The sequence below is a fragment of the Mus caroli genome, unplaced genomic scaffold, assembly GCF_978045245.1.
Source record: "Mus caroli unplaced genomic scaffold, Mus_caroli_1 scaffold_20, whole genome shotgun sequence".
Lineage (NCBI taxonomy): Eukaryota > Metazoa > Chordata > Mammalia > Rodentia > Muridae > Mus > Mus caroli.
In genome coordinates, this window is record NW_028227275.1 from 192,392 (window position 1) to 214,310 (window position 21,919).

Consider the following 21,919-nt stretch of genomic DNA (forward strand, 5'->3'; position numbering starts at 1 on the left):
CATTCAGCTTGTTACAAGTCAACAGGAGAGTGATAGCTACACTGAGGGGGGAAAAGGCAGAGAGATGGATGTAGATAGATGTAATCAGGTCTTTAAAGGTAAAAAGTGAGATATTTTCTATATTTAATAAAAACATTATCTCTTTTGAGGCTCTGGAAGTCTAGAGTCACATTTTTTGTAACCCCCCCCCCTCCAATCTAAAATGTCTTAAAACACATGGCTTAACAGTGGCTGCACAGAAAATATACACCCTCAAAGTCTGACTTTCACTTAAATACAAATATACAAAATGTAAACAGAGACAATAGAGAAATTTACAAAACTTTCCTTTAAAAATAATAAAGACAAAATTCAGTTCTAGTTAGGATGCTATTAAAATCCGTGCAAGCTGTCATATCCCATTGGGTTTCTATTGCAATGTTCAACAAGGAAAATTCTAGTCCACCCCAGCTTGGGGCCACCTTGGAAAACAGACCTGAGTGGAAATTTCTTTGAGAAACTTGGAGGTTTGTTATTGGGGGAACGGTCTCCTATCTTAGTTCCCATTGGAGCTTTGCTGGCCACTGAACCACACTGGAAGCTCCCCTGGCTACAAATTCTGCTTCCAAGTAGAAGGCTCTGAGCTGGTTCCACTTTTGACTTCAAGGCCAGAGCCGAAACTAGCTGCTTCCAGTGGAGTTTGAATTGATGTGGTTTGAATTTATTCGGTGGTTACAACTGGTCTTAGGAGTAGGTGAACTCTTGGAATTGCTTTGATGCTGAGGAAAGGAAAGGAGAGAGTCAGTTCTTGGTAAATTCAAAGCTAAAAGATGACTCATTACGGTATGTAGGGAAGTAGGGGAAGTAGAATCCAGAATGTTCCAACCTGCCTCTCTTTGCTTTTGTGCATTTTCCCCTGCAGACCTGATTGTACTGGCTGCTCCTTGAGCAGAGGGTTTTTTCTTTTTATCTGATACCTGGGAAGATTCATGATTTATGAGCAAAGGGAAAGAGTAATTTCTTTCTAGAACTTGTAGTTTTATTTGATGGAAATGTTTAAACCTTTCATTATATTATAAAACCATGAGTAGGATGTGAAACTTACATGAAGTTCTTATTGAAAACACACAAACTTGGCAGGGGGCAGAGCTCAGACTGCACTTTCCATGCACCTGAAGATGCTTCCGCTGTTTCCCAGATAACAGATATCCTGTGGGGTCACCAGAGTGACCTAGGCTTAAGTTCTTTGACTTCTCTCAGCCTCAGTTTACTTAGCTGAAGTAGGGCAATGGAAGCCCACATGTGTGTTTATACTTCACAAGAATACCCATAGGTAGTGAGTAAGTCAGCATCTCTATAAATAACCACCTTCAATCCTGTTACCTTAGGGAGAGACGTAAGATTTCAGGTCAAGGGACTACAGGTGCACCCTTGTGTAGGAGACAAGTACAGGGAGGCTCCCAAGCTCTAAGATGAAAATCATGGGGCTCCAGCATCTTAAACGGTCAGGCCAAAGCTGCCTTTGTAACTGTGGAGTGGAGCTCCTGGATTATCTTCCCTAGAGCTGTTCTTCCATTTGGTCTATATCAATCCTTCCTTTAGGAATAAGCTCTGGGGAAAAAGTCTATTCCCAAAGGGAAAACTCCTTAGGCTGCTAGCAAGTGCCAGGGATGAACAACAGTACAGTGTTTTCTAGACTGCGGTTGTTTTGCTTTGTAAAGGACATTTAATGGTGGCTATTGGAGAAGAGGTTCTGAGCTGAGTTTACCTCTATGTCTAGTGGGTAGAAGTTGGTAATATTGTTCAGCATCTTTCAGCATGTAATACAGTCCTGTGACAAGAACCAACTTCCCTGTATCAAGACTGTTGATGTGGGTCCCTGTCCCTTCTGTCTGTAGGGGTGTTGGGACTCTGGACAAATTAACATTTCCAAGCTACCAAGTCATGCAGGCAGGGAACATTCATTCTAAAGTTCTGGTGAATGGAAGTGGGCTGAAGTCCCAGAGCTAAGGCCAGGCTGGCCAGGCTGGCTCTCTCACCTGACGCCTGAAGAGTCTGTGGAACAGCCCTTTCTTTGGCGGTTCTGGAGGCTGACTTCTGTTCAGGTCTGGTGAGAGGGTACCGTTAGGTCCGAACACATTCAGCTCCTTGAAACATTCTGTTTCTATCATCTGGAGAAGCAAAACAGAAATACCACTCTCCCTCTATAGGGTCTCCTTCTGAGACACACTCTCCCCACCCTGCTGGCTCCTCCCCCAACAAGGCTCCTCTGTAACTTACTAGGTAACTCCACCCTGAGAATCTACCAGAGGTACACTCTTCCCCCTCCAAACCAAACTCTATAGCTTACTTGACCATCATTCCTACAGCATTCTGATCATCTGACTTCCTTAATTTAATATTTGTGCCTCTAGAAAATGCTCCATTTTCCTTTCCATTTCCAGCAGACCTCCTGGGAAGGCACCTTGCTGCTTTCACCACCTGTTCTCTCTCAGTTACATTGTTGGCTTCCACACTCCCCCAGGCCAATCTCTGCTACCCTACCCAGTGACCTTCTATGCACTTGCACTTCCATTTTCTCTGAACATCCATCTTCCTTGGAGAAAAGCTGGTGGTATGCCTTGCCTACCTCATTTTGCCATGGAATTGGCACAGAGCCTGTAGAGAACTTTGAGTAAAAGTCATCGTCCGTATGGTCCAGGTTGACACCTTTCACAGTGGAGAACTGCTCAATGTCCAGCACATCCTTGCAGTATACAGCCCGGGGCTACAAGAGACAGAGGGATCCATCATGGGCCCTCCCTAGGGATGTCAGGTCCTCAAGCCTGGTCCTTAGGGTTTTGATGGAGAACAGTGGAGACATCTTCCTAAGCTTCCCACCCATTTGGGTCCTCAGACTGAGCTTTCCTCTCTCAGATCAGCAAAAGGGACCAGGTTCTAGTGAAATGAGAGTTGGAGGTGCCCAGCTGGCCAGTCCAGAGCTCCTTCTTACCATGGCTTATACACATAGATCACAGACTTGTGGTCTCTTTCTAGGTAAGTGCAAATAGATGAGAGGTTACATCTGTGTCTAAGTTCACACTTTCTGGAATCTCTGGGCACCTCACCCATCAGCTGTCTTGGCCACCAAGAAGCTCCAAGCATCAGGAAGGAAGCACTGTTTCAAATACCTTTTCTTTTGGATAAGGGGTTACACTCATCACAGTTTGGGATTTGTGGTTCATTCCTCTACAGAGAGAATGGATGCTTTGAACCCAGCACCAGAGCAAAAGCACAAGAAGGACTCTGTCTCAAAACATAGTGTCATAGAAAGAAGACAGCCTGGGTGTACATGGCACAGCCCTAGCCCTCCAGTTCCTTCTCATGCAGGGCAGTAAGCCATGTGTTTAATCAAGACTCTATGTCAGGTAGTCCCCACTGTGAAATTTAGGAGCCTTGGGAAAAGCCACATGAATCTTCAGAGCCTTAGCTTTATTCCTGCAAATGGGGATAATGGAAACACCTGGGCCATAATACTGTTTTAATGTTGCTGCTGTGCTGAGTATGAGTTGCTGTGACAATGTGGCTCTGCCTCAGTGGAAGAGGATGTGCCTAGACTAAATGCCCCAGGGTAGGGTGGTAACCCAGGGGAGCTCCCCTTATCTGGGGAGGGATTTGTAAGGGTGGGACTGGAAAGAGAAGAGGAAGCGGGGCTGTGATCAGGATGTAAAGTGAATAAAAAAGTTAAAAATAAATAATAAAACACAGGGTCCCCTGCTCAGAAAGTATTAGATTTTAAGACAGCAATTAATAGAGAATTGAGCTAAATAGGGCCAGGATGACTGCACATGCTAAGCCCATGTAGCTGGCCTTGGGATGTGTTCAGGCCTTTGGAGTTGTGGTTGTTCTCAGAGATACAATCTTAACAAGCCAAAACTTACCATCTTATGGCTATTATTTTCTTAGACAGTTTCCTTTTGAGATACATTTATTTTGGTTTTGAAAAAAGTCAAGTGAAGTGAAAAAGATTAAGCCAGTAACAGTGCCTATGAATTATGAATGTGGTTATTACCTGAAGGTGATAGGAGAAGAACTATGAATAGGTGGTTGTGGGCAGAGGACAGACAAGATGGGGCAGGTCACTTTCAGGATTTACAAGGGTCTTCTGTTTCTGGACCCCACAATCTTCCCTCATCACCTATTACAATGATATGCTAAGGGCCTTGGCTGCCCAGAACAGGGGCCATATGCCATGTGGACCATTTACTGTGGACCAGGGAGAGGGAATATTGACCTCTATACAGTACACTGAGTAGCCCTGGAAACCTACTGGGGGGGGCATTGTCACACCCAGGGTAACAAAATATGTCTGTTTATTCAGTAATTCAGACTTTTGGCAAGGACAGTCCCAGATGGCTAGCTGCATTGATTACCAGAGATGCTGCCTCCCAAGCAACACTCCATGACCTGGAAGATTTTTTTTTCAGCTCTGCCTAGCCAGTACTCTGAGTATGCCTCCACTACCTCCCCTTCCCTCTCCATCTCCTAGTCCCAATTTTATTTAAGGGGTGTTTGCTGAAATTTCACTTCTTCAGACTGAGATTTCCATGGTAGAAATAACCCAGTATCCTATTCATGATGCCTTCCTTGGAGCCTGGCACAAAGCTTGGAGCATGTGGAGAGGTTGAGAAATATATCCTGTGTCACAAGTGATCTCATCCCATCACCACAGCAATAGGTAGCCCAAGGACAGGAGGAGGCTTCCAAGCCCCAGCCTACAACTGTTCTGTCCTTTCTGTTACTCTAGACATTATCTAGGGATGCTAGTGGCTATACCACAGCTCTAAACAAACTTAAAAATACCTACCAAACAACAAACAAAATCTGAAAAATTCTGATGGACCAAGCTTGGTCCAAGACCATTTGAGACCTGGGTATAAGATTAGTACTTCTTGTGGGATCAGGGACAATTTTGGGTGCCATCCTTAGGAACACCATACACTTCCTTTTGAGACAGGCCTCTCATTGGTTTTGAGCCCCAGAGATTCTCATGTGGGTGTTGAGGATTGTTGAGGACAGCAATGCAAGCAAGGATTTTATTGATGAGATATCTTCTCAGCTGTTCTCCCCATTTTTGAGATAGGGTCTTATGTAGTCCAGGCTAACATCTCAGACAGGCTGTACATCTAAGGATGATTTTGAATTTCTGATCCTTCTGCTTCTACTTCCTAAGTGCTGGGATTACAGATGTGTACTATCACCCCTAGAGATCAAACTCAGTACTCCATTCATACTAGGGAAACATTCTACCAATTGAGCTACATCCCCAGACCAGGATAAGTACTTTTCTTACTCCCTAGATGATTCCAAATGGGCAACCATTTTGAGATTCACTGCCATGATTTCCAAACCAACTGTGATCTTTCTCTCATGTGGGGTTTGTAGTACTTACTGATTTAATCTTTTTAATATAAAAAAAAAATTTTTCCCTGGTTGGACCTATGATGTGGATGCCACATCTGGCTACAGAGGTCTCCAGTGGGTGACCATAGACACTGTTCAGCATCCAGTAGTTAGTCCTGGCTCCCCACATCTGCTGCTGCCGTCCCTACCCAGATGATCAGGGAACCTTCACTTACAGGAGAACACCAAAGATGCAAGGACTGTTCCTTACTTCCTTAGTGCTGTGCACACAAATGTTAACAAATGATTCTGGGAGAGGGGTCTTGGAAAGCTCTGCTTTGTAATATTCACCAGTTGTTAAGGTGTCAACACTCCCATCTTGATCTACTGAAGGCGCTTGTCCTGAGGTGACTGAGAAGGGGGCTGGGAAGAGATGTGTACCACATCTGTCAACTTTCATGAGCTAATACAAGCTAGTTCCCATCTCCAAAGTTTCTGTAGTGTCCACAGTTCTTGGCTCCATCCCCAAGGTCCCAACAAGGATCCTTAATCTGCTGGGACTTAAAGTATAGAAGCACAAAAAGACCTTGCTGGGTGGGGCTCCTTTGTGAGTGTGAACGTGGGTTATACAGACCCAGTGGAGTGTCTCCAAGGAGAATCCTAATTGAACCGGACAGTAGATGCTCAGTTAAACTGAGATGGTCCTCAATACTCGTTTTCCATTTTGGTCTCATTTCAACCTTCAATATAACATAGCTGGCAGATTCAGAAAGGGGAGGTGTCTTGGACTTCACTGGACAGAAGAGGACTTGAAGGTTGTCTAGGTGCCCTGGAGAGAGTATTCTGGAGAGAGTACCTAAATCTCTGAACAACCAGTTCACACCCCATCTGTACATTCTGACATTGAGATCTGTAACACTGCCACGAAGTAGTCAGAGTATGGGAAGGGGCAGTGAGCAATCTTTGGTAGTCCAGATGGGTTAGCTGATTTGAGGCACTGTGTGAGGCAAAACTCAGGGTCTGATAGAAAACACAGCTTGGAGAGATGACTTTAGAGCTCCTAGGAGCAATAGTGGCTACTCACATCTGGAACGAAGGGAGGGTCCAACATCCCAGCCTCCAGGCGCTTAAAGTTCATGTTCCTGAAGAAGGGGTGCCTCTTGACCTCGGCGGCCCCCTCCTCCTGGCAGCCCAGCCTCTGCTTCGAGTCTTTGGTGAGCAGCTGCGAAAAGAGGGTCTTGTGAGGCCATATGACTGGGCCTTTCCATCTGCCCATAGGCAGAAGGACAAAGGAACATCTGTGACTGTAGCTCTAGCCTCCCCAGTGCCACCCCCTAAAACTCACAGTTTGGAGGGGGATGTATCCCCAGTTAGAAGAACTGAAGCATCAGCAAGGACAGATCATATCTTTGTCATGCTTTCAGTTGCCCTGTGTATACCCTCAGGCTGGTGGCTCAGGTTAGAGCCTACCTCTGGGCTTCTCTTTTCTATTTTATTTTATTTTTATATTGTTCACTTATTGTGTGTCGATGTATGTGCCACAGCATTTGTATGGAGATCAGAGGACAACTTTGTAGAGTCAGCTTTGTCCCTCTACCTGTCACAGGGGTTCCAGGACTTGAACTCAGGTCACCAGGATTGCATTAAAAAAATGCCTTACCTGCTGAGCCATCTCTCTGGCCCCAAGTTTCTCTATTCTAGATATAAGTAACTGGGCCATGCACTATCCATTCCAAGAAACACCAAAGAAGCAAGGCTGTGCAGTAGCTGAGCCTGTTAATGCAGCCCCCTAGAGTCTACTGTGCTGGCAGATGGCCGGATCATCAAGGATAAGAAGATGAAAAAAAAAAAAAAAAAAAAAAAAAAAAAAGGATGAGGTAGGGCTGGGTGGCTTATCAGCTTCTACCAGGAAGGAATGGTATCTAAACGACACTTCTGCTTTCCAAAAGAAGTGATAGAAAATCAGGGTTTTAGGATAAAATATCTTCATTTAAAAAGCTTGGTTATTAAGTTAGTATTTGTCTATTTCTAAAATATACCACACAGGTGGAATAGAACACCCACCTATATGGTGTCAGGGATGGTATCAGGCATACATTATCAAGAGAGAAGGTGTGGGTGCAGTGGGAGAAGACAGAGTAAGTTCCCTGTATGTGGGGGACCACATATGATCTGGAATGACTGGGAGGGTCAAATGGTGAAGGACTCAAGGGAGTGTGGAGAAGCTACAGCGATGGGGCACAGCAAGGGCCTCAGATTCAGCATTAGATCCAAGGGACAGGAAAGCTGGGTGTGTGGACTTCTATACCTCAAGGGGCATGGCTGCCAAGATGGAATGGAGAACAACTTCCCTGCTGATTGTGTAGCTGCCTCTATGGTTTATAGGTCAGGTATTGCAGTAGCCTGAGTCAGCACCTGCTAAAGGAATAAGAGCAGAGTGGCCAGACTGAGATGCTGTGGATTACAAGAGGATAAACTCCAGACCAGAATCCAAGACCCTAAGAGAAGACAGAGCAAGGCTTGAGGTTTCTGGAGGTACTTTCATGTGTACAATCATTTGGCACTCTTCAGCCAACACATTTCCCTTGATGGCCACAAGGGGGCAGGAGTGGGACAGCTTTGGTCCTGGTTACATCAAGAGCTTCAGCTCACAAAACCTGGGGTTGAAATGGAGGTTTGTGGGGAAGTGGAGTGGTGGTGATAGTGGTAGTGGTTAGAAGCAGCGATCATGTTTGTCCCATTCTCTCAGTATGTCCATGTCCCTATTGATGTTTCTTGAGACAGGCTTTTTGGGACTCCTGACCCTGACCTAAGAATGTGATGCTTCCTATAGTCTTGTTACATCACGCCGACAGCTGACCACGTCATAACAAGTATCACTGGCAGCCATCTCTCCACATCCCTAACCTCTGCTGCCTATCTCTCCACTACCTCATCCTGACTGCACCGCTGTGACAGTGCTTCTTTGAGACTGGTTAACAGGTTGTGGGGTTGTGGGTTTGTGGTCTACATGTTACATACCTTTCTTCATCATGTCTTTGACACATGTCAGTAGCAGAGGAACACACTTCCTCTTTTAGATATGATCAGAGGGCAGATCCAGCCCCACATCCTTACCACAGCTCTATACACAGAAGTGGCCAAGCAGGGGTGGTTGAAGTAGCCAAGCCCCCAGGGATCCCTGGTCTCTGAATGTAGAAACTTAGTTGCTTCAAGTTTCCAGTCCTGGTCTTCCCTAAGCTCTACCCTGAGCTACTGGTGTGTGTTCACTTGAACCTGCCCCAGGGCTACTTGGAGACTCAGGAATGAGAGGAGAGACCCCTTCCAGGCCTCTGCTCTCTGCTCCTTTCTCTGCTGCTCAGGGTGTAGTATGGCTCCAGAAGAAGGTACTTTGCCACATGGGCTTACAAGTGTGTGGATCTAGGCACTTGAGGACAGAAAGCATCAAAGGGCATCTTCCTGTGGTGAGTCTTAGGAGACTGAGAGCCAGGCAAGAGCAGGAAGTAGCTGACTCCATACCAAACCCAAGGAAGGGCCTAAGGACCAGCTATGGAACAGTGTCCACCTTGGCTGAGGAAACCTTACAGCCCCTATCACTCCTTCCTCTTTAGCTGTCCAGTGTCCACACCTGGCCCCAACACACTCCAGTCACTCTAATTTCTTCACTTGAAGGTCCTGCCCATCCACACATGCTGCCATACAGAACCTGAGCTGGGACCACCGTTCTACACAGTGAATGGAAAACTGAGAATATGTTCAACAACTCCAAGGACTTTAACACCTGCCTTGCAGTCCTTGTCCTCAGTCCAGTGTCTAGAATCCAGAGTGGAGGGAGTAGGAGGCCAAGCTCAAGGGCAGGAACTTGCCTGTGAACCAACTTGAGCTATCATCTTTATGCTTTGCTGACTTTTCTACAAAGCTACACACCCTCATGGGTGTTCACATCAACCCATATTGCTTGATTCATGGGGTATCCTGTCCAATATGCAGGTGTTGTAAGCAGAGGCTGGAGGCACCACTGGGCAGCAACCTATGAGCAGCATCCGGCTCACCGGGAGCTTACCATGTTGCAGATGGACTTGGCCTCTTCAGAGAACTTGGAGGAATACACCTCCTCAGTCTCCAGCACCCGGCGATCCACCTCTTCCCGTTTAACCTTCTCCTTGCGACCTCGAAATGGTGACTGGCCTTCAATCATCTCATAGATGAGGCAGCCCAGGCCCCAGTAGTCAGGGCTCAGTCCATATCGCTGGTTGTTCAGAACTTCTGGGGCTGAGAACAGAAGGAGGGAAGAGAGTGGTAGACAACTAGCAGCAGAATGCAGCCACATTCCAATGCTGCTCCTCATCTCAGCAGTACCCAAGGGTATAGCACTCTCACAGAAAAACTGGAGTTTTAAGCTGGGGCTACTTCCTTCCAATCTCCAACTGCAACCCAGCAGGTATGTAAACACCACTTTGTCCAGAGAAAGCCTTCCCTAATGGTGCTTCACTGTGCCCAATTCTGACGGTGGCTTCAGAACCCTGGTTATGGTGGATGGACATGTCTCCTCAGACAGAACACACAACATAGCTCTCACTGCTTTGTCCCCAGTGACAGGCATAGCTCCCAACACAGGACATATTGCACACATATTTATTTCAATGAAGAAGAATGCCCATCTAAATTAAAGATTAAATTCAACCTACATGGACTTTGAATCATCTTTTGGGGGGCGAGGTGGAAGAGAAGGCTCAGTGGCTAGCAGCATAAACTGATTGCTGTTGTAGAGGACCTGGGTTTAATTCCCAGTACCCACACAGCAGGTGACTCCAGTTTCAGGAGATCCAACACTCTTCTGGCCTCTGCGGGCACTAAGTATACACAGGGTACACAGACATACATGCAGGCACAATGCCCATACACATAAAATAAAATCTCTTATTTTATCTTCACTACAACTTTGACAAAATGACTCATAGATGTACAAAAGAGAGCGCTATGTATCTTAAGGCCATCCAGAATGAAAAGCATATACACATGACATGCATCAGTGGACACATGACAGAGTCTGTATGTAGACAAATCATTAAGCACTGTGTCCAAAGGAGAGCAATGCAACTGTGTAAGCCTATTTCCATGCAGGTACATGGACAGGTGTATTTGTATCTATATGTCTGCCCACCTGTCCTTCCATGATCCATATATTCACCATCCATTTATCCATCATCCATTCATCCATCCCCCATCTGAGAGGGTCCTTGCAGGTGTCATAAGGCAAGTGTACCATGTTTACAGATAAGTATGAAAACCTGATATATGGACTTCATCAACCTGGATCAGACTTCAGGGGCCTAAGAACAAGTGGTTTATTCCCTATGTATTTATTTTGGAAAAAAGTTTCCTGGTGTAATACAATCAGTGCACAAGAAAGCATAATTACATTGAAATTTCACCTCAGAGATAGGTTCTAGAAGTAGGCTACCTGTCCTAGCTTAAGGGCCTAAGGGTCTGGCCTGGTCTCAGTCAAACAGATAAAATAGAGGTCATCTGAGTTTATTATCTCCCTCTGATCCTGGTTGTGGGAGCTTGTGGGGAACACTTCTGGCTATAAGAGTCATTTAGATTTCTAGCTACCCCTAGTCCTGGTTGTCTGAGCTTGATATGACCTGGTTCAACAGATATTGCAGATGACCAGGCTCTTAATCACTTCTAATTCTCTGCTTTCTTGATTGAAGAACAGGTTTTTCATCTTTCCTACTGGAAAGACAATCTTAGCATTCCTAGTTTCTCTGTAGATCTGTGAGTGCAAGAACCTTTGTGCTATGATGAACCCAACACCTATCCATCTATTCTCTATATATCTCTCAGATCTATCAGATCTAACTATCAGGATTCTCATAGTCACATATACACATATCCTACAGGTTGCCAAGTATTTTGTTGTCTGGACCCTCAAGAACCAGAGATAATATATTGAATGCCCCACATCATCTGTGGATGCAGGCCTGAGCAGAGGGCAACTGGGACTGAGTTTAGAACTTTCAGGTGATCCCTACATGCCCTAGGGTCTTCTCAAGAGTCTCCTCAAAAAGGATGACACTTTATCAAAGTAGGTCCTACTTCAATAAGGGCTCCCTTAGAAATGCTAGTGGCAGGCTCCGGTCACCAAACTTCCAGGATGCTTGTTTTTGAGACCTAGGTTGGCTTGTGGTTGGGGGCTACAGAAAACTCAGTTTAGATCACACCTTTGGCCTAGTGTACCACTCTACCTGACTGAGGTCTCCCACCAGGCATTTCTGTGGAAGATCAGCACAGTAATTCTGACCAGCAAAACAAAGACTGGGGGATTTAGGAATAGGTGCTCTTGGGGAGGCTCAGTGTGTGATAGGCATAAGTTATTACTCACCCATGTAGCCAACAGTGCCTACCCGGCCACGGATAAGGTCTCCCTCAGGGATCTTCACGGCCAGTCCGAGGTCTGAGATTCTTATGTGGCCTGTTGGGGACAGTAGGGTTAATGGGTTCCTGTGGTCATGTGGGCACCCTGGTCAGGGCCACAGACTTTCTAGGCTTCTGTCCAATGAAGATGTGACATCAGCCTACTTTCTCAGGGTAACCATGTAACCCTGAAAAAGTGTAAGTAAGATGTGTAGAAATTACACATAAAGAGGAGAATATTAATAAAGATGCTTGGACAAGGCTGGCCACTGGCCGGCTTACAACATTTAATGCCCCAATGAGCTTCCGGGAAGGCTGAGGTCACAGAGTTTAAAATGTCCTGGCTGTTTCTGTGATTGCTTCATAGGAAAAATATGAGGTTCTTGACATTTTGCAACAATTTGCTTAAGGGGAAAAAATTGTAAAGCAATTTGGAAAGCCACTCCCTGCCTTCCTGATTGGTCTTTGGAGGTGGTTTGTTTTTTTCCCCTTCAAAGAGATGGAGAAATGAGAAGGGTGGTGCCTGGTCTGGAATCTGAACTCAGAGTCTGCTCCCCAAGACCCAGGCAGCATCACACTGAGAGCTCTACTTCTATCTCCGTCACACCTTCTAGGCAGGGTGATGGCTACATTTCATACTCAGGAAGGAACACGTGCCTTTGTCCATAAATGCCTGTTGGGCCTGAGTAGCTTAGATGGCCTCCAGTTCTGTGGTATCTGACAGAAAAGATAGTATGTGAGTACCAGCGATGGACTGCCCCTTGTGGGGCTTCAGTGTGAGTAGTTACTAGAACACACTGTAGCCTCCCAGAGGACCCTGTGCTCCCCATTCCTCTCTACACACAGTTTTCTGCAGGTCATCAATTGTGGGTATATATGCTGTTGTCCCAAGAACATGCAGAAGACTTGGTAGTGTTACTACCAGGCTAGTCCCTCTGAGCCCTCAGGCTTATTATATGCAAGAGAGACACTTGGATGCCACCTTCCCTTCTATGAAGATGGGCAGAGCTAGTCAGGTTCATGAGAAAACTACTCTATAGGTGTGAGGGGCTGCTTCCCACATGCTAATATCCAAAAGCAAGTAATAATGACAGTACACAGATAATGACATGTTTACATCTGGCTAGAGTCAACGGGCTGTTTTCATTGGGCCATCATGTAGTACCCTCACCATGTATGTATGTATGTATGTATGTATCCTCTCCATAGTGGCCAGGATAGTCCAGAGGTCTCCACCTCACAAACAAAACAAGGACCAAGGCAAGTAGCATGGATGTTCAGTGCTGACTCTGGCTCTGATGTCACAGTCAACTGAGCTACTCTGCTGAAAGAAGTAGGAGCCCCCTTCAAGCCCAAGAGTAAGGTATAGGAGTGGCGTCCTCTTCCCCATGGGCCTCATCCCTTCCCATGGTCCGGGCCTAACCCCTTCCATTCCTAAGAATCTCTGCAATCCCTTGCACTGGGAATCTTAGAATACTAGCCTCAGATACTCAAACAGAAAAGGCCCTCATTTTCCAGCACTGACTTACCATAATCATCCAGCAAGATGTTTTCAGGTTTTAGATCTCTGTAAGATGAAAACAACAGGCATCTGAATATGACTACTCCAGGCAGCAAAGACAAACTACATCTGGGTTGACCCTCTGCTGCCGGTCAGGCCTAGTTATCACAAGATATCTGCCTTTTACCTATGGACTGAGGTAAACTGGTCTCTCACAGTCAAGACCACTGTGTACTCATTTTTCTCCTCTAAGTAATTTAACATAAATGCTGAAGTTTGCCATTAGCTAGAAGGTTTTCTAAAGGCCAATTCTGATGTTTGTCCTCACACAAGTGGTTCATGGGGCAGAGGACACTAGCTGGTGTTGACTCCCTGGAGGGCTGGGAAGACCGGACATCACAGAATAACCTATGGACAGAGCAGGTCCTGGAAACAGAAGTCACAGAGCCCAGAGCATCAGCTCTACCACTGAGAAGAAAGCTGTAGGTGAAGATGGGCTAGAGGAAAGACTCGTATGGATGGAGTCCCAGGAAACTGGCCTATCTAAGTCCAGCTGTGTCAAAGCCTGGGAAGCACCTCAGGCAGGAAACACAGCTGCCAGTGCAGTGGGGCTGATTCAACTTATCTTTCAATGACAGGATCTTACTCATAAAGGGGAACCTTTGCATTACCAGAGAGAACAGGCAGCAGATGCTGGATTGCCCAGTAAAAGCTGGGTAAAGAAGCAGCTTAGATTGGGATATGTACCATGTTACATCCCAGGGATGACAATACTGGCATCTGGATGGAGGCTCCAGTTCTGCACTAGCCAGCTTTGTTTACCTGACGGCAGGTCTCCTTTGTGGGTGGTTCATGTACACAAATCCTAAGCATTCTCACCAAATGAGGTGGGTATTTGCATATCCTTTTAAAATTACAAACCATTTTTGCTGATTTCTATTATTTACATAGGTTTCTTTTGATGTGCTAGTAATTTTCAATAAGGACAAGAGCTCTCAACTCAAGATACCATGTGTTGGAAAACAAAGCTTGTCAGACCACCAAACAGGATCACATTCACAAACAATCCAGAGCAGGAGGTCAGGACAAGAAGGAATACCTTAGATCAGTGGTTCTTAACCTGTGAGTCTCAACCCCCTTGGGGAGGGAGTTAAATGACCCTTCCACAGGGGTTGCTTAATACCAACAGAAAACACAGATGTTTATATTATAATTCATAATAGTAGCAAAATTACAGATATGAAGTAGCAATGAAAATAATTTTATGATTGGGGGGTCACTACAGGAAGAACAGTATTAAAGGGAAAAGTTGAGAACCACTGCCTTAGGTCTTAGTGATGCCCTAGAAGAAGGGAATTTGGAACTCCAGGGTTGCCCATCCCAACTCCAACACACTTTCTTTTAAGTAAAGACAATGAAAGAGGTCCTTTGTGTTCAACCCTTAGGGGAATTTTTTTTTTTATTTCAATTACAAAAATAAAAAACAAATCTCAGGAACACTGGGACTAGAGTTTGGAGTAAGAGCCATGGAGAACACTCATTTGTAAAACCTTTTAGGGTACTAAGATAATCTTTACCCAGAAATCAACTGACTGTGTAGGTGCCTGAGGGTCTGTGAGGATTGACAGGGTCCCATATGCTGACAGTGCCCAGTGTAGAGTTTCTAATAACATCAGTCAGGCACTTATCACAGGTTTTTTTTTAAAAAACAGATTATGGTGGAAATCAATTTGCTACAACAATTATATTCCAGTGGGTCCCTTGAAAAATGTAATGTAACTAACCAACATCAAAACATCAGCCTCTTCTCCTGAACACATAAAAGAATAATACAATATTCGTTCAAAATGCCGTAGGGGAAGCGGGAGAGATGGCTCGGTGGTTAAGAGCACTTAACACTCTTCCAGAGGACAAGAGTTTGGTTCCCAGCACCAAATCTAGGTAGTTTATAATTACCTGTAATCCCAGCTCCAGAGGAGCCACTGCCCCTTCTAGACTTAGCAGGCATATTTGCAGATAAATCCACAAACACACACATATGTAAATTAAAAAAAATAAAAATAGAAACTTTGTAAAGTTTAGGAGGGGCAACAGAGCTTTAAAAAATCCTCTGCACTATGAGGATACCATAAAGCCCTGCTCACTGTGAGAAGCATTTTGTATGGTTTTCTATAGAGTCCAAGCCATGGTGGTATTTAGAGGAGAGGAAGGTGAAGGTTAGAGCAGGCTCAGGATTGGGTATGTCAAGATATGTGGCAATGTGATGCTCTTGGACAGTGACTCTCCCCACATCTCCCTGGGACTGATTCTAGGTAGTAGTCACCAGGATCCACTGAGTGTCCCTGGGTACAGGGTGACAGGGCGGCAGTGATCACAGCCTCTCGTTGGAGGAGGAATTTGGCGAATATCATTTTACAAGCTTGGCTTCTCTAATCATTAGAGGCTAGAGGCACCATAAGGAGAGTGGTCCATCTTACTAGCTAGGTTCCTGGGAACCTGGGATACTGTTGGGATGATACAGGGGCCCAGCCAGTCTCTGGGAGTACTGCTCACCTATAGACAGTGTTCTCACGGTGTAAGTCTTCTAGGCCACAGAGGATCTCAGCTGCATAAAATAAGGCTCGCTCTTCCTCAAAGCCAGGATTCCCCATGTTGTAGATGTGAAACTTCAGGTCACCACCATTCATAATGGTCAGAACCAGGCATAGTGCATCTTTGGTCTCATAGGCATAGGCCAGGTTGACCTGAAAACACAAGAGCAGCACGGTGAGGTCATAGCAACTGTCACTGACTAATATCCCCTTCCCTGGGATCAATAAAGCTGTGAGGTAGGGGAGTGGAGGGTACAAAGCAGCTGATACTCTATGCCTACAGCTTTTCTCAGTGATCCTGACTGCTTTCTCTCATATCCGGTGAAGAACCCATTTACAGGTAGAACTCTGTACTTCCAGAAAGTCTACCAGGGTGATGACAGCTCCCATACCAGAAAAGCATGTGTGTGCATTAGTTTGTTAAAACTAGATGCTGCCTAGTTGGCTAGTCAGAAAAGCAAGGCAAAGCAGAGTGGCCCTTCATGCTGTAGGAAGGGCAGTGAGGATTTTGGGAATAGAACACAGCCTTGCAAAAATATATGCAGGACATGTCAACAGACATGTAACTGGTAGCTTCCTGATTCCCAAGGTGCAGTGGGTGAGGCAGGTGGTGCTGGACTGAAGCAACTTATACTGTGCTATAGTCTCCACTTTGGGAGTTTGCACAAATGAAATCTGGCCACTGGTGGCCAGGATGGGGATAGGCCAGGCCATAAAACTTGGATGTAAGCATCAGGAAGAACAGGAGTTATTTCTGAGGAAAGGAGACAAATTGGAGGTGGTGTGAGCTCACAGGCACTGGGTTCTACTACCAACTGCTAGAGCTGACCTTCTTCCTTCTACACTTGCCCATGTGAGTCCCAGGAAGGGTCCAGAAGGTGTGTCATGGTTTGTATAAGTGTCCTCTAAAGGTAACCATTTGTTAAAGGACTGGTACTCAGGATGATGCTATTGGGAGGTGAGAGGACCTAAGGTTATTGGGAGTATCCTAGAAGGTGACTATGAGACCTGACCAGCTGTTGTCTCTTTATTCTGCTTGTTTTGATTTCTGGTAAATACTTCAACAATGGGGCTACTTGATGTTGGATGGGAACCTCCAGAATTGGGAGCCAAAATAAATCTGTTCTTTTTATTAGTTAAATGGCACAGGTATTTTCTTATAGTGATAAAAGCTGACGCCAAGTGACAATAGCTGATACCTAGTATTACTGTGGGAACTTTCTTGCCAAAGGTAGTGAATAGACCCCACTTAAGGAAGGTCTAGCCATCAAAATCAACAGACCTTGAAGATGTGCCAGCCCAGGCTTGTCAGACATACAATGCTTTTCTTAGCAGGACCCACCAGCACTCCCTTCACAGATGAGGGCTCCAGTGGGCAGCATCAATGTGACAACTCAAAGTCAAAATAGCCCAGGTCAAACCAAACTGATGCTAGTTTTGTCCAAGTCCTCCTTCAAGATACCACTGAATTCTCTACTGCTCTCTAAGGACAAGGATGGCAGCTGAGATAGCCTAGAATGAGACCCAGAGCCCAAAACTTCTGTCCTGTTTAAGTATCACTTCATAAAATGATCCTCCTCTGAGGAATGACCAAACGTTAATGATGGTATTCCTCCCTTGTCACACAGTTTAACTAGGGTAAGCCAGTTGGAACAACTTTTTTTCTTTTTTTATCAGATATTTTCTTCATTTAATTTCAAATGCTATCCCCAAAGCCCCTTATACCCTCCCCCCGCCCTGCTCCCCAACCCACCCACTCCCGCTTTCTGGCCCTGGGACATATAATCTTTGTACTGAGGCATATAATCTTTGCAAGACCAAGGGCCTCTCCTCCCATTGATGGCCGACTAGGCCATCCTCTGCTACATATGCAGCTAGAGACACAGCTCTGGGGGGTACTGGTTAGTTCATATTGTTGTTTCTCCTATAGGGTTACAGACCCCTTTAGCTCCTTGGGTACTTTCCCTAGCTCCTTCATTAGGGGCCTTGTGGGGAACAACTTTCTTTTTTTCTTTTTTTTAATTTTTAATATTTTTTTATTATGTATTTTCCTCAATTACATTTCCAATGCTGTCCCAAAAGTCCCCCATACCCTCCCCCCCCCACACTTCCCTACCCACCCATTACCAATTTTTTGGCCCTGGCATTCCCCTGTACTGGGGCATATAAAGTTTGCAAGTCCAATGGGCCTCTCTTTCCAGTGATGGCCGACTAGGCCATCTTTTGATACATATGCAGCTAGAGTCAAGAACTCCGGGGTACTGGTTAGTTCATAATGTTGTTGCACCTACAGGGTTGCAGATCCCTTTAGCTCCTTGGGTACTTTCTCTAGCTCCTCCATTGGGAGCCCTGTGATCCATCCAATAGCTGACTGTGAGCATCCACTTCTGTGTTTGCTAGGCCCCGGCATAGTCTCACATGAGACAGCTATATCTGGGTCCTTTCAGCAAAATCTTGCTAGTGTATGCAATGGTGTCAGCGTTTGGAAGCTGATTATGGAGTGGATCCCTGGATATGGCAGTCTCTAGATGGTCCATCCTTTCATCACAGCTCCAAACTTTGTCTCTGTTACTCCTTCCATGGGTGTTTGGGGAACAACTTTCATATAGTGTAAACAGCTCTTATTATAGTGATTCCTCGGCTCTGAATCTGGACCCTGGCTACATTCACAGAAGCACACCATGAAATGTTTGAAAGTAGATATCACAGCATGGTTGGTTGAGGTTCACAAATGAGAAACAATTTCAGTCTGTGGGGATAGGCTATACAGAGAAGTTATGTATAGCTTTTTAAAAAAAAAAAAGGGAAGAGCTAAGCTGTAAGTCTAAACAGAGGAGGAAAAAATGAACAACTTCACGGTAAAAATCATAGTGTAACATGTATAGGATCATCCTGTTACATAAAAATAATAAAGCATTTACATGAATAAAGCATAACTGGAATAACTACTGAAAGAAAAAGGTATTTGTTTTTATTGTGTATCTATGTCATTTGAATTTTACCTCTCACATACACTAGTTTTTATAAGACTGGAGAGATGGCTCAGTAGTTAAGAACATAGGCTGTTCTTTCAAAGAACCTGGGTTCAGTTCCCTGCACCAACATGGGAGTTCACAACTGTGTATAACTCCAGATTCAGGGGTTCTAACACTCTGTTCTGGCATCTACGTGTATGTGATACACATACATATACATATAGGCAAAACATTCATACACAGAAAATAAAAATATTAGTCTTTATAATAACATGAGGAAGAAACATTTAGAGTTTACCAAATATCCATTCACCTCCATGCTCCCCAACCTCCTCTGCAGGAAGCTTGTCACTGAGATGACTAAATGTGACCAGAACTACAGGTAAAAGCATGGAATGCCAGTCCAGCGGAGGCAGTGAGAAGTCCCTGTGGAGATCCACCAACATTCTTTCCTGGCTTTGACTGGAGTAGCCAGTAAGTGAAGAAGGTAGTTCAATTTGATTAAACTTGATGTGGCTTTGTGTGTGTGTGTGTGTGTGTGTGTGTGTGTGTTTAGCTACATAAAATTGGGGCTTATTTTTTACTTGGGCAGAGCCTAGTCTAGACTGACCAGGAGGCACACCAAATATCACCTCTTTAGGAAACTCCACTAGGATTGTCTCCACCATCATGAATCCAGTCAAGAGCATCTGTGGATCCCAGAGATCCTGTCTGTACCTAGAGTTGCCTTGTTCTGTTCACTGGGGAATTCATAAGGTGGCCATAGACACAGAGATCTCAGAAGTGGGGACGGGTTATACTGGAGGACCATAACTACTTACAAGGCAAGAAAGTCCCAGTCACCAGAAGAATGGGCCTGTGGATGGACCCTGGACACTCACCACAAACTGGCTGTTGACCTTCTCAAGAATCTGCTTTTCGTTGAGTGCCATGGATTCGCCTTTCCTCTTTTTGATCCTCTTCTTCTCTAAGCGTTTACAAGCATACATTTTACCAGTGGCCCGAACCTGGCAGGCACAGACCTGCAGTAGAAGGGAGATACTCAGGTCATAGCATACTACAGATGTCTACCCAACTCCAAGGCCAGGACGTCAGGTTTCTAGAGCTGGGACTGGTAGGGCCAAAGCCAGCAGGTCTGCCCTGTGGTTGCTATAGTTCAGAATATCTAGCTCCATACCCAGTGCTGATTTTACTTCTCCTTCCCTTATGAACTAGCTGTATGACTCCTCTTTCCCTGAGAAGACTCCTAGCCTTGAAGGTACTAAAATGGCCACAGTATAAAGTCATGTGACTAGTTAGAGGCATGGGGTGCTACCTACCCCCCATCAGGTATAATTGAAATTTTTGCTGACAGCTGGAAGAGTTTGTTTGGGGGGATAATGAAGGAAGAACCTTATGAACCCTAACTTTACAGCAAAGGAATGGGAGGAGGCATTGAGAGTTTAGCACTAGTTCTGCTCTTTACTGGCTATGTGACCTTGTCTAAAACACCAATCTTTTCTGAATAGTTTTCTTGGCTCTAAAATGGAAACAAGCTGGCCTCAAATATTTAGTGTTTATTAAATCTTAATTCCTGTAATAAGATACACCAACAGTATCATCTGAACTCCTCATTGGCCAAGGTTTTTCAGTACCCTCATGCCTTTATGTTTCCCTCCTCAAACACAACCCAGGTGATGACCCATCCTTCTCTTGAAGCTCCCACTTGAGGCTGGCAGGAGAGAACCTCTACTTCACCTGCCTGTTCAGGGCGGCAAAGGCTCTGTTACCTTCTTTTCTTCCTTGGCAGTGTGTCAGCATCAGGCCAGACCCCTTACCCTCCTTCTTTACTACCAGAGGGCCAGGACAGAGCAAGAAGATCCTTCTGAAAGCACTACTGATCTTAGAAGGTGTAGAAGGGAGCAGCAGCCCACCACTTCAATGCTCACTTACCTCTCCAAAGCCCCCTTTGCCCAGCACTCGGTACTGCCGGAAAGTGTTTTTGGTCACTGGTTGTCTGGAAAAATATCAAGAATCTGATATTTGTCTCCTGAAGTTAAGATTTAAGACCCATAAGAAACACTGTTGGCAAGGAACAAGCCTAGGGCATGTAATATCTTCCTCTGAGGCTGTGCTAGAGACCCATACTCTGGCTCTGGTTCCTAGAAAGCTAGGGGCTGGACCATCCTGGCTTGCTAAGAAGAGCAGCAAGAAGGTTTGGAAGAATAAACATACAGTGCTTAACTATATTGAGTCAGGACTGACCTCTACAGGAGCTCAGCCCAACCCAGACAACTAAAGACTTCTGGCCTCTACCCTTCCCCTGACAGCATCCCTCTGCTCTTACCCAAATTCACAGCCTATGGCCAGACTCATAAGGAAACCTTGCTTTGGGTGGGTGGGGGTTGGTGCTAAGACACCATATAGGCACATACAACCCTCCTAACATCTATAGGGTTCAGCCTACCTATCAGGGGACCACACTCATTGTTCTAGGCACCCATTAGTGAGTGCACCTTGCTTAAAGTGCAAAATAAACTTTGCTGGCACAGGTCTTGTCCAGGTACTCTGTGATCATCAGCTCTTAACCTTCCTTCACATGGACTGCTTTGTTATATTTCCATCCATCCAAGACACTAGAAGACCCTGAATGGCCAAAGAGGTGGTGATAAAATACCCATTATCTTCTGTCTCCTCCTTCCCAGTTATGCTGGCAAAACCATGTACAACACACTGAGAATCAACAGTCACTACTAGTGTAGAGCTCCTCTACTAGAAAAATGATTGTCCTGCAATTTCCTAGGAAACTCTTGGTTAACACTGGGAGGGAAAAATCCCCTTATTATTTCAATAGCACAGTGTGAATAGGTTATGATTGAGGAGGAAAAACTGGAGATGGGGTGCCATCAGTGATGTGGGGAATTCCTAAACTAAAATCTTGCCTTACTGGCTCTAAGAATTTAGTACCTTCCAAAGGATGTATACTTAACTTGCATTAGTCAAAATGTCCACTTCATGAAGCCAGTGCAGAAAAATAAAAAGAAAGCCAGTGGCCAAAGCCAAGAGTCAGTTAGAATCGGACTGCTGGGTAG

General features: G+C 45.2%; 1 protein-coding gene across 1 annotated transcript in view; it reads right to left on the reverse strand.

The window, feature by feature from the left end:
* Positions 1-309: 309 nt before the first annotated feature.
* Grk5 (G protein-coupled receptor kinase 5) overlaps positions 310-21,919 on the reverse strand; it is a 194,532-nt gene continuing 172,922 nt past the window's right edge. The window contains exons 7-16 of the mRNA XM_021152022.3: positions 20,781-20,844; positions 19,730-19,870; positions 15,836-16,026; positions 13,311-13,348; positions 11,750-11,839; positions 9,425-9,633; positions 6,446-6,583; positions 2,609-2,746; positions 2,019-2,150; positions 310-758 (exon numbers count right to left, since the gene is read on the reverse strand). Of these exons, the coding sequence (XP_021007681.1) occupies positions 660-758; positions 2,019-2,150; positions 2,609-2,746; positions 6,446-6,583; positions 9,425-9,633; positions 11,750-11,839; positions 13,311-13,348; positions 15,836-16,026; positions 19,730-19,870; positions 20,781-20,844 (1,240 nt within the window). The 3' untranslated portion in view covers positions 310-659. The remainder of the gene's footprint in view (positions 759-2,018; positions 2,151-2,608; positions 2,747-6,445; positions 6,584-9,424; positions 9,634-11,749; positions 11,840-13,310; positions 13,349-15,835; positions 16,027-19,729; positions 19,871-20,780; positions 20,845-21,919) is intronic.